We start from the raw sequence: 13,417 nt of genomic DNA on the forward strand, positions 1-13,417 counted from the left end.
TTTGCATATATTTTGAGATCGTCCATATATAAGAGATGATTAATCCAGATGCTATCTTTGAGTTTATAGCCTTTCATTTCATACTTATTGAGTACGAATGAAAGAGGGTTTAATGCTAAGCAGAACAATAACGGAGAAAGGGAGTCGCCCTGGAAAATGCCGCGTCTGATATAAATCGGTTCGGTAGTTATTGACTCGTGCGAGCCACGGGCTGTCATAATCACTCGCCAGGATGGCATGGCTAAAATAAGAAATCTCTTAATCACAGGAGGACATCTATAGACATCAAGCAGCTTGAGAAGCCATTCGTGTGAAACACTATCAAAAGCCTTTCGATAGTCTATCCACGCCATACTAAGATTCTTTTGGGATTGGTGTGCATCCTCTAATATAGCTTTATTGACCATTAGGTGATCTTTACAACCCCTGACTCCACGGCGGCATCCCCTTTGTTCTTCTGAAATGATGTTATTCTTGTGGCAATGGTTATATAGAACGTTGGCTAATACAGAAGTAAGAAGTTTGTACATACTTGGTAAGCACGCTATAGGTCTCCAGTTTTTCGGGTCCTCGGTGGTTTCATTCTTAGGTACCAGTATAACTTTACCTGTCGTGAACCATTCTTCTACTGGCTCTGTTCCTGAGACTATGTTTGTAAATAATGAGGCCAAGTATTTGTGTACGTTGGTCAGATATTTTATGTAATAATTTTGAATTTGATCTAGGCCCGGTGATTTCCAATTGTGCATTCTACGTAAGGCAAATTTTACTTGGTCTTCTGTAACCTCTACTGAATCTACTGTATTTACTTCGTTTGACATTGTTTATATTTCTTTAATCCAATTAGCTTCCGCGTTGTATGGTTGAGGGTTTGATAAGATTGATTTCCAGAATTCTTCTACATTTTCTTTACTCGGTATTTTTATATCTTTTGCGGTATTACTTCCCAGGCTTCTGTATAGTTTATGTTCGTTTTCGGCAAATAATTTATTCTGTTCTTTTTTTGTATTCATTTCTTCGTATCTTTTTATTCTTCCTGCTAGAGCTTTGATTCTTTGTTTGATGATTTCAGCTGTATTCTTATGATCATTTTCACTTTGTATATTGTGTTTTGCGTATAATTTGTCCCTGATTTTCCTCATTCTATTTGTATTGATTCCTCTTTCTATCTCTATTAGTTGTCCTAGCTCTTTTCTTAGTTTTTCTATTCTGATTTGTATTCGTTTTTTCCAAGGTGGATCACGCTTTGGTTTTATGGCTATTGTAGGTGCATACGGATTTTGGTTATTGTTTACTATTAATGTTTTAGCAGTTGCGTACAATATGTTGTTTATTTCACGTAGACTATTGTTAGTTACTAGTAGATTAGGTAGGTATTTATTGAGTATGTTTAAATTTTCGATGAAACTTTTGTTTATTTTAGCTTTAGGTAGGAATAACCGTTCTTCAATGGGAATGTCTTTAATTTCAGCTAAAATTTGTAAGAATTGTAAAACTATTGGTTCCTGATTCTCATCTACTTCTATATTTCGTGTCAACTGGTCTATTTCTTCAGCTCTTTCTGTGGATGTAGGTTGTGTGTTATTAGATGGTGGGTCATGTAGTGTTTGTATTTGAGTTATACCCGATTCCTCACTTTGAATGTGAGTATGTTCTATGTGGCTTGGTGTTGAAAAATGATCTATGTTTTCTGTAGTAACTATTCCTTCAGCTCTTTTTTGTATGCGGTTGAGAAGTTCTTGAGAAATAACATTTTGTTTGATAACTCTACGAGCTTGGTTGGCTAAAGTGTTTCCGTAAAATTTTAGGATTTTTGGATTTTCAGGGTTTCTTGCTGCAAAAAGTTCTTCTAATCTATTTATGTACCCGGCTCCTCCTGATCTAGCCTTGAAGTAACAGAACATGACTTCTTCAAGCTCTTCTGTTGACCACTTGCGTCTTCTGTCATCACTTACTGCTTTATTTGTGGTCGATGCAGATGAGCCGACAGAGTTTGTAGGCGAAGCCCTACTCTGCAAAACATCATCCGTCCCCTCCCCGCCTCGTTGGTCGGCTGTAGTATCTTCGGGTCCCCCGGCTCTCGCCCGCCTGCTCAGCAAAGAACCGCTGACGGTTTGCATGCTGTCACGTCCAGCGTCAGCTCCAAACGTGCCCCGGCGCTCACCCCCGGGAAGCGGCTCTATACGTTCATCATTAATAAAACTCTCCATTTTACTGGGTTTACCTGAACCTTGTTGGCCGTATAAGTTTTCATTGTATACGTTGCCCGCCCCCCACGAGGTCTGATGGTCGACTCGGGCGTAAGGTAGGATTTTGGGGGGCTTATATTATTAGTATTATTACTATTATACATATTACTATATTGTATTATATTATTATTATATTATATTATTACTATATTATTTATATAAGTAGTTATTATAATATATGTAGCTATTATGTATTGGGCGGGCGGAGTGACATTCAGTAAAATAATAATAATAATATATTTATTCACTACTTTTAACATAATTGTGTTTGCTCACAAACGAAAAAAAACCGACTTCAATTTCATCGACGAGTAATACAACGTAGATCGACGAAAAAATAGTCAAAATCGGTACACCCAGTAAAAAGTTATTGCGGATTTTCGAGAGTTTCCCTCGATTTCTCTGGGATCCCATCATCAGATCCTGGTTTCCTTATCATGGTACCAAACTAAGGATATCCCCTTTCCAACAAAAAAAAGAATTGTCAAAATCGGTACATCCAGTAGAAAGTTATGCGGTATAATACAACGTAGGTCGACGAAAAAAGCGTCAAGTAAAAACGCATTATTAGATATAACTCGAAAAGTAGTTGTTAGATCTCAAATAAATTTAAATGGGACCAATTGGCACACACCACCTTTCGAGTAAAACAAAATTTGTCGAAATCGGTCTACCCGGTCAAAAGTTCTGATGTAACATACATAAAAAAAAAAAAAAAATACAGTCGAATTGAGAACCTCCTCCTTTTTTGGAAGTCGGTTAAAAACAATTTACATCACGTTAAGTAATATCTAATAATTGCTAATGTTGCTTGCTTATTTTATTTGTTTGGTGTACAATAAAGTGTAAAATAAATAATTAATAAATACATTATATATGATGTTTTATCATTACACATTTTAGGCCAAAAAATAGTGGTTAGTGATAAAAAGTCTGCAAAAACATTTTCTTAAATATAAAATGTTAAAATTTACTTTAAACTATAATTTAATTTAAGAATTATATAGAAAATCTCAACTCTTCTCAGAGTCCATTCCATTGAAGTTCATTCAAGTTGGACCCAAAAGATACTTCTTAGTCGAGGATTTCATGGCTGAAGAAATTTACAACTTTCCAGTCAATTCTTCCGACGTCTTTGTTGCTTCATTTCCAAAATCAGGTATTTTTATATGATTTTAAAACGTTAACATTTATGTATTTAACTTTCAAGGTATATGCATGACAAGTTTTTGGATGACGTTAAATTATAATTTTTAGGTACGACTTGGACTCAGGAATTAGTGTGGTTACTGGAGAATGGATTAGATTATGATACAGCAAAGTCTACATCACTCGCAAAAAGATTTCCATTCCTAGAGTAAGTAAGCATTATAAACGGTAACTACATACATAACACGTTGTTCAATAAGTCCCGAGACTAAGTACTAAAAAAAGGTCTTTTTTATAAAATTAATTTTTATTCATCAACATAGTCTCCTCCAAGAGCGATACAGTCCCTCCGACGCTTTTCTAACTTTTCTATTCCATGTGTGTAGAACGATTTGTCTTTGGCTTCAAAATAAGCCTCCGTTGCTGCGATAACTTCACTATTTGAGTCAAATTTCTTACCCTAAAGCATTTTTTTGAGGTCTGCAAACAGCCAGTAATCGCTGGGGGTCAAGTCTGGCGAATAAGGGGGATGAGGAAGCAATTCGAAGCCCAATTCGTTAATTTTGGCCATCGTTCTCACGGACTTGCGACAAGGCGCGTTGTCCTGGTGAAACACCACTTTCTTTTTGTTCATGTGAGGCCGTTTATCCGCAATTTCGTACTTCAATCGCTCCAATAAGCACATGTAATAGTCACTATTAATATTTTGCCCCTTTTCAAGGTAGTCGATGAAAAGTATTCCATGCGCATCCCAAAATATAGACGCCATAACCTTACCGGCCGATTTCTGAGTCTTTGGACGCTTTGGGCGGCTTTCACCAGCCGCTCTCCACTCCGCTGCCTGCCGATTGGATTCCGGAGTGAAATGGTATATCCAGGTTTCATCCATTGTTATATACCGACGTAAAAAATCCTTTTTATTATGATTCATCAGCGCCAAACATCGCTCTGAATCATTGATACGTTGTTTCTTTTGATTAGTTGTAAGCAAACGCGGCACCCACTTAGAAAAAAGCTTTTTCATGGCCAAATTTTTATGTAAAATAGTGAAACCACTACCAGCTGAAATCTTCACTATCTCTGCTATCTCTCGCACTTTTACCTTCCGATCTTCCAATACGATTTTGAGGACTTGGTTAATATTTTGTTGAGTCACTGCTTCATTTGGACGACCTGAGCGTTCCCCATCATTGGTGTCCATGCGACCGCGTTTGAAGTCGGCATACCACCGACAAATGGTTGCTTTAGAGGGAGCTGATCCTGCATAACATTTTATAAGCCATTGCTGTGCTTCAACGGTATTTTTTCCCATTAAAAAACAATGTTTTATCAACACGCGAAACTCGTTTTTTTCCATTGTATCGAAATTACAACCGTAGCGTCACTTAAATGTTTCAAAATCAATAATTTTATTGTTCCATTTTTAAAAATTTGACACATATTCTTGTATTGATAGCCAATACTTTTTTAAAATCAAAAGAGTTTTTAATATATGCGCCATTTCCAGGTTAGTCTCGGGACTTATTGAACGATCTAGTACTTATTATTTTGTCAATGTGCGGACTGCAAAGCAGCTGTAAGCTGTGTCTACGACATTTTCACCTGCTTTTCTCGTAATCGTATATATCTCGTATCGTATCGCTCTCTGTAAATTAGACTTTAAGCTATCTTTTTATATTTTATGCGTTTTGAATGAATAATATTATTTTAATTTTTTATTATTATTTAACGCACAAGAAAATTATATTTAAAGTAAAAACAAAACAAGTGCATTTTGTCTTGAAAATTCTGCCTTTTAAGTTTTATTACATGATTATGGTATTAATGTATGAATCTAGATGAAAATTGCGGAAAATCAGTTATATGGTGCGAATTTGTTTTGGTTTTTTCAATTGTCGATACTTTTATTGACAATTGAAAAATCATTTAATGGAGATATATAATACGATAATCGTGTTTGCTCGCAAAATAAAAAACCCACTTCAATTACATAGACAAGGTCAATACAAGTAATATATATATATATATATATATATGATTGATTTGAGTAACCTCCGCCTTCTTAGAGGTCGGTTAAAAAAGAGAAATATCCTTTCATTTGTTTATTGCGTATCAACAGATTTTCCTCACGGATATGACCAATTTTGAATTATTATCAGTTACGGAATCGTGAAAAAAAAACATTAATTATAATATATACTATGCTATTATGCGTTTTAGGATGCCCATTCTTATACTCGTATACCTAAATTAATTTAAATATAGTGTACATCATTTCAGATAATAATTTATATATTAAATGTAATGTATGTTACCTATGACAACGTCATTAATATTTGTAGATAAGTTTTGATTGATAATAGTTTGAATTTCTTCTTAGGATTTCAATGTTTCCGGCTATGGAGAAGCCAATATACCCGTTAACAATTGATGATATACGGAAAATGCCCTCACCAAGATATATCAAAACTCATCTGCCGTTATCACTCTTACCGCTCAATCTTTTGGATAAGACAAAGGTAAAACAAATAAATGTCTATTTATATTCGCATTAACTTTAATTGGAACTAGTAAAACTCAATAGATACTTTACTAGACCAATATAATTGTGTTTGTTCGCAAACGAAAAAAACCGATTTCAGTTATATCGACAAGTAATGCAACGTAAGTAGACAAAAAAAAATTAACAAAGACACTAGTCACCACTACGATTTCCGAAGATTCCCTTCGATTTCTCTAGGATGCCAAAATCAGATCCTGATTTTCTTGTCATGGCACCACCAATTGGATATCTCCTTTCCAATAAAAAGAGAATTAGCGAAATCGATTTGTAAATGACAAAGTTATCCGCGAACACATAAAAAAAAATATACAATACGGTCCAATTGAGAAACCTCCTCCTTTTTTGAAATGGGTTAAAAAAGCAAGCAGAAAATTTTATAGTCTCTAATGTTAATTATTTTTAACTTTAATTTTTTTTTGTCACATTATATACTATATATTTTTTTCTATTATTGAAGGTAGATATTTTATTTAAGCAGCAGCGTCTTCGGTGCGACAAAGCCAGCCCCATAGATCAGCCCTGCGGTCACCAACCCACCTGCCCAGCGTGGTGACTATGGGCAAAACACATGAGTTCGCGCCATTTTTGGTATAAACTTGTGGAGGCCTATGTCCAGCAGTGGACTGTATTAGGCTGAAGTGATAATTTTACATAAAAATAAATTAAAACTTATCATAATTTTCAAAAATATTCCAATATTCTTAACTAGCCCCTTTTATTGTTTTTATTATAAAATAATTATTCGTATACATGTTTATTATCTACATATACCTACAATATAAAGCATAGAACATGACATATCTACGAGCTGAAACAGTGAATATACATTCATCCTGAAGTTCAGCAACGGTTTCTTTGGATAAAACAATGAAAGTCAAAATCTATTATTTGCTATTATTCATTAACGCTTAGTCAAATTTTGTTCTTTCGCACACTTTTACGATTTTTCACATTATCCCCTTTACGCTGGTAGTCTGGAAGGGACCGCTGTTTAGCGATAACACCGCCCCTGTTGTAAAATTCTTTTTAACCGACTTCCAAAAAGGAGGAGGTTCTCAATTCGACTATTTTTTTTTTTTAATGTATGTTATGTTGGTGGTGTGTGTCAATTGGTCGCATTTAAATTTATTTGAGATCTAACAACTACTTTTCGCGTTATATCTAATAATGCGTTTTTACTTGACGCTTTTTTCGTCGACCTACTTGTATTACACCACATAACTTTTTACTGGATCTACCGATTTTGATAATCCTTTTTTTGTTGGAAAGGAGATATCCCTAGTTTCTTAGTCTCCTCTTTGATAACGCGTAGTTACTTTTTTTCCGTCGATCTACGTTGTATTACTTGTTGATGTAATTGAAGTCGGTTTTTTTTCCTTTGCCTGTAAACACAATTATTGTGTATTGTGTTATAAACTGTAGACTTCTTTTTTATAGGTACAATAAGGAGTAAATTATTATTGTTATTATTATTATTCTTTTATTGTATATAAAATACACTAGATTTCGTTATGCTCTGGTTATTTTAAATAAGTATGCTGAAATATGTTCCGGATAGATGTCTTAAATGTAAATTCGTGTTTGATGCACGTACATTGATCAATGATCTAATTTATCTCTTGAAATACTATTTCACGATTTTATAGCTCCATTAAATCTGTGACTATGCTATTTATTGCAAGAAGTGTTTTTACAGGTTGTTTACATTGCCAGAGATCCCAGGGATGTCGCCATTTCATTCTTTCATCACAATAGATTGATGAGAATTATGTCACAAAATACCGATTTTAAGACATATTGGAACTACTTTATTAATAACGAAGGTAAGGTTGAGTTAGATATCTATCTATCGGATTAATCGAAAATTTAGCAGCCCTTTTAATTCGTCTCTTTACAAATTGAAAAATTGAAATGAGATTAGAGTTAATGTAAAACTCCCATCGATTTGGAATGTAGAATATGCTGAGAAAATCAGGACACTCGACATGCATTTTTCCTTCGTGATGATTTTAATAAAATAGACATGCTCACAATTTACAATCACATTTATTATGTGTTACAGCTACACAACTATTTACACACGTAAATTCTGCTTAATCTTTTTATCTGTGTACGACGTTATTTTTTTTTTTGCTTTCAATGCAGTATTATGGGCGCCGTATTTTGCTCATGTATTAGAGGCATGGGAGAAACGTAATCATCCGAATCTGCTATTTTTATTTTACGAAGAATTGTCTAAGGTTTGTTAAACGTTTATACAGTTTTATTTATTATTATATTGAGATATCTTTGTTATTTGTATTTAATGTTATTTATATTTTGTTATAGTAATATAGTGCTTAATATATACCTATAATATAACATAAAATGGATTTGTAACACTTGTGAATTGTCTAGTTTGAAGTTTAATGTGTTTATAACATTTTTGAATATCATATCAAAAATTGACCGCTCCAGCGGGATTCGAACCCGCGTCTCCGACTGACCGTGTCGTGTTTATAACATTTATTTTAAAATTCAATTTTGTTATTCAAATGATTAGGACTTGCCAGCTGTAATCCGACGTGTGGCGAAGTTCCTTGGGAAGGAAGTGACAGAGGAACAAGTTCAAAAACTGAATGAACACCTCGATTTCAAGAACTTCAAAAAGAACAAGACGGTCAATTTTGAAGAATTTCAAGAATCTGGCGTATTCACAAAAGGTTCAGGTTTTGTGAGAAGAGGTGAGGATTAGGATTTTTGTTCTGTATAATGTCTTTATTGTTTACAGTAATTGAAGGTACTAAATTAACTTAATATAAAAAAGTTTTTTTTTTTTCATTTCTCTCATTTCTTAGATCTTTAAATCTAATCAATGAAAAACAATTCTAATAATAACTTTTTTGCAGGTAAGGTTGGAGGTTGGCGAGACGACTTCGACGAAGAAATGACGGAACAAGCTGAAAAATGGATCGCTGACAACCTACGTGGCACTGATTTTCGTTTTCCACATTTCTAAAGCCGTATAATTTATTAGATCAAACACATTGTCAGTCGTGATGCAGACGAAAGAACTCTCGGCTCGATGAGAATCCTCCAATCACAGCTTTATAACAAAGCCTTTTTTAACAATAAAGGCTGGCACTTGACCGCTACAATACAATATCGCAATGATACAATGTTGTTTTGTGGTGTTGAAGCCTGAGATGTAGCGCGTATGTAAATATATATCTCGAAGATATACCTATTACAATTATTTAGAAGGAAGCGTATCAAGAAGCGAGCTTTTTATACAGTGCGATACCGCGTCTTTGCTTTTAGAAATTACGAGTACAATATCTATATCATTGTATTAGATTCTTCAGTCTTGTTTGAAACGATTTTCTGTAGTTATTTTAATTAGCATGTAGCTTTCGACTACAACAATTGTTCCAATTTATTTATTAATAAATAACTAAATATTTATTTATAAGAAAATATATAATTTTAATGAAATTTACACAATTCGTTCGTTACAATATCTGACCATCATGTTATACTTATAATCTCAAAAGCATTTACTATTAAAAGTCTAAAAGAAAACCTTTTTTTCCTCATCAGTTACACAACATTAAATAAAAATTTACTGAACTGTCTTTATAAAGATTCTTCTTAAAGGTTTTATTGAGTTAAATTTTAGTTATAATATGAAATAACAATACAGCACTTAAATATTATTCAAAATTTGATAGAAACGCCTAGTAAAAATTCGTGGGCAATTGTGTTACGAAAAGTCTTATTTTTTTCACCTTAGTACACATAAACGTCAAAATATTTTAATGCTGTGAACCTTATATTAAAAAAAGATTTTTCTCCAATATAACACCTAACATTATTATTTATTCTATAGATATATTTTCTTAACTGTCTGTGCCAAACTATTACATTTTCTATTACAGTACCTGGGTGACCGAGCTAAGCTCGGTATTTTTTGTAAATCGTCTTTTTTGGAAATCATATATAAATAAGAATTACATATTGATAAAAAATGAATAATATTTTCCGACTTTACCGACATAATAATAAAAAATATGAACTGGATAAGTAAATAAAAAATCATGAGTGCAATTAGAAAAAAAAGGAAAAATATAATATAAATATATACCTACACGGAGATTTGAACCGTGGTCATCTCAGTCGATCGCGACAGGCCGATTTCCCACTTGAACTATTACAACTTTATTAAAAATTGCGAAATTTACCTACGTATTCTAACAATATTGTAGTCATTTTTTCATTGTCTAAAAATGAATCCTAGCTATATCGATTTATCGCCCCCGAAATCTCCTGTATACGAAGTTTCATGAAAATCGTTGGAGCTGTTTCCGAGATAATCTATATACATAAATATAAGAATTGCTCGTTTAATAGTATAAGATTTATATTATGTATTTAGAAAAAAAGTTTGGAAAATCCAAGTACACGCCTGATAATTTCATTTTTCACAATTAAATTCATTGTTTATTGTAAATTTAAAACGAAACTTCTAGTTCTAAAAATATTTTTTTATTTTAACGTGACCGGCTGCATGCACGAAAAAGGATGAGTCATTGTCCCATTACGCTCATTGTACGCTTGCACCGCATCTATCTCTCTTCCACTCGATTGGCCTATGCGTCCGAGGAGATGTTTTGTTATGATGTTGTCACGTTAAACTATCGTCCGTAAATCAACTTTACGGACAACCAATTTTATTTTATAATAAATGTTTCGCACCATTTTTGTACTTTTATTGTGTTATTGTATAGCATGTATATTATGTATGTATTTTACATAAATATATATAATATCTATATGTATATTCTTATATAAGTCGTGGTGTGTACATGTATACAGTATGTATTTGTATGATGCTATGAATATTATTTAATTAGCTTTTTATTTTCAAGAATCTGTATATTTTATTATTATCTTTATACATTACTGCACTCTCTTAGCGTGCTATTTTAGCTCCTCACTATCACAGATTGACTGGAAGAGATCTCCTCTAGTAAAAACTGTACAAAAATTTTAAGTGCAATAAAGAATATATATTATTATTTTTACAACTTACGAAAAATAAAAAAATAAAAATTTTAATAATATTGCATATTTATAAGTGTATTTTGGACAGAATAAAAAAATATTTCGCGCCATTGTCCACCCAGAAAAGAAAGGTACTGCGCATGTATTTGTGAACGAACATCATTTACATAGATATAAATATACAAACGATTAGTGCATTTTACTTTATTGCTAATTATAATTACTACATTGACTTTCACCGTGTCGTCTTCTAAAGCACTTAGTTTTGGTTAATTCTGAAGCGTATAAAAATGTTCTTGATCAATGAGTTTTACGGCAGTTATCGTGACCACGTCAGTTTTCACATATACGTCTGTATGTCCACGAAATATTTTTTTTTAATTTTTTTAAAAAGCAAAATGCCTTTTAAAAATGTCACAAGTGTTGTAACCAGTGCTTTCAGATGACGTTTATAATTATACAAAAAATTATTTATGGTTTATACAAATAAATAAAATTATTGTCTGTTTGTAATATTAAAATAACCGCTTCTTACTAAATGCTTATGTATGTTTCATCATTACAGCCTATACAGTCCACTGCTGGACATAGGCCTCCACAAGTTTACGTCAAAAATAACGTGAACTCATGTGTTTTGCCCATATTCACCACGCTGGGCAGGCGGGTTGGTGACCGCAGTACTGGCTTTGTCGCACCAAAGACGCTGCTGCCTGTCTTCGGCCTGTGTATTTCAAAGCCAGCAGTTGGATGGCTATCCCGCCATCGGTCGGCTTCTTAAGTTCCAAGATGGTTGTGGAACCTTGTTATCCCTTAGTCGCCTCTTACGACACCCACGGGAAGAGAGGGGGTGGCTAAATTCTTTAGTGCCGTAGCCACACAGCACATATGTATGTATGTTTACACGGTACATATACCAAAATAACATTTTTTACAATTCTTGTCTGTCTGAATGTCTATTTGTATTTATCAACGAAACTAGCGGATATTCAATTCCTATTACATCTCATTATACAAGACGTTAAGAGCTTTTATAATGGTCTCATTAGTGATAATGCAATAGAAGACGACATAGATGGACTAGATACGGTGGATTTCGAAATATAATTTGATGATAACGTCGAATAAACGTATTGTATTGTACGTTATAATTTAATATATTTTTTTGGTCATTAAAGCTACATTATGATATTATAAATACATAGTTTCATTGGTATCAGTAAATCTCTGGGGTGTGGTTCTTTTTTGTATATGAGCAAAGCTATCAACTGTTACATGTTAAAAGGAACCACTTGCAGATTTTCTTAATTACCTAGAAAGTTTGAAGAAGATAAAATATATAGTAATTTTGCTTCATCTAACAGAGCTGCACATGTTTTTGTAAATCCTTTGATATCTCAGATGTTCCTTTTTGCATACGGACAAACATCCTATATCTATTCCTGCCCTAAACTATTCCTAAATTTAGCTCCTCTCGTTCTTTTAAATACATTAAGAAATTTCTTCCCTTTTGATAACAAAAAAATGGTCAATGAGTTAATGTTGCCTGATTCTCCAGAAATACTACTAATGAGGACCTTAAGTGTAGAATAAGATTTGAAAAACCTCATAAATATAATTCTGAAAAAAAAATGTTCGAAAAAATCAATAGGTATTCACTTCATTTTACTATTTATTTTTAATTATAAATATTTAAAAACTAGTTAATGACTTTGTACTAAAGTTACTGATTTCGTAGTTTTGTTTCTAAACTGGTATGCTCTTAAAATGATAGTTAGCGCCATCTAGTAAAGACTTCAAAACGTATGCAGCACTTTTTCCCAGGGTTCGCCAAACCGATTCATAAAGGTAACCGTTTGAAACGGTTACCGTATGAATCGGTTACCGATTGAAAAGGTTACCGTTTTATTTCGGTTCCAAAACCGTAATAAAACGGTTACCGATTAAACTGTAATACCGAAATAAAACGTTATGTATTTCGGTTTTAAATGATTCGGAGAAGTAACAGAGGGTGACAAAATCTGTGAGCCATCGTTTGAAATGAAGAATCTGTAATGTTCTTTTGCTTTTATTGATAATGCTTGGTTTTTCATAAGACTGGCTTCTTTAACTATGAAAGTAAATAAGTTTTTTGTTTTGAATTATTCGTTATATGCAATGTAAACATTAACGCGAATAAGAGATGAAAACTTGCTCGCGCCACGCCCGGGGTCTGTCGTCTATCACAAATAAATAAGTTTTTAGTAATATCACGCAACACACGGGAGCGAATGAGATAGAGATATGGTGTACGTTCGGACCGCAATCCGAGCTAGCGCAGCGCAGCTACAAGAACGGGAATTGCCCGCTTAAACTTACGACGCGAACGTTATGCCAACTACCGGTTTATTTCGATACTGTATTACCGATATGATTC

The 13,417-nt window shown here is 33.3% G+C and overlaps 1 protein-coding gene across 1 annotated transcript; it reads left to right on the plus strand.

The window, feature by feature from the left end:
• Positions 1-2,285: 2,285 nt before the first annotated feature.
• LOC123653757 (luciferin sulfotransferase-like) lies at positions 2,286-8,959 on the plus strand. The gene is made up of 8 exons (XM_045589741.1): positions 2,286-2,305; positions 3,257-3,408; positions 3,507-3,606; positions 5,779-5,917; positions 7,658-7,784; positions 8,107-8,201; positions 8,504-8,684; positions 8,850-8,959. The coding sequence occupies exons 1-8, from the start codon at positions 2,286-2,288 to the stop codon at positions 8,957-8,959; spliced, it is 924 nt and encodes a 307-aa protein (XP_045445697.1).
• Positions 8,960-13,417: the final 4,458 nt, after the last annotated feature.

This window comes from Melitaea cinxia, chromosome 5, assembly GCF_905220565.1.
Source record: "Melitaea cinxia chromosome 5, ilMelCinx1.1, whole genome shotgun sequence".
NCBI classification, from domain to species: Eukaryota; Metazoa; Arthropoda; class Insecta; order Lepidoptera; family Nymphalidae; genus Melitaea; species Melitaea cinxia.

Bases quoted from the DNA above. Each gene is read 5' to 3' on its own strand.
- LOC123653757 (XM_045589741.1), top strand. From the start codon at position 2,286: ATGGTCGACTCGGGCGTAAG. The intron at 3,607-5,778 runs GTAAGTAAGCAT...ATTTCTTCTTAG, and splicing joins AAAAGATTTCCATTCCTAGA to GATTTCAATGTTTCCGGCTA. The intron at 8,202-8,503 runs GTTTGTTAAACG...TCAAATGATTAG, and splicing joins TTTACGAAGAATTGTCTAAG to GACTTGCCAGCTGTAATCCG.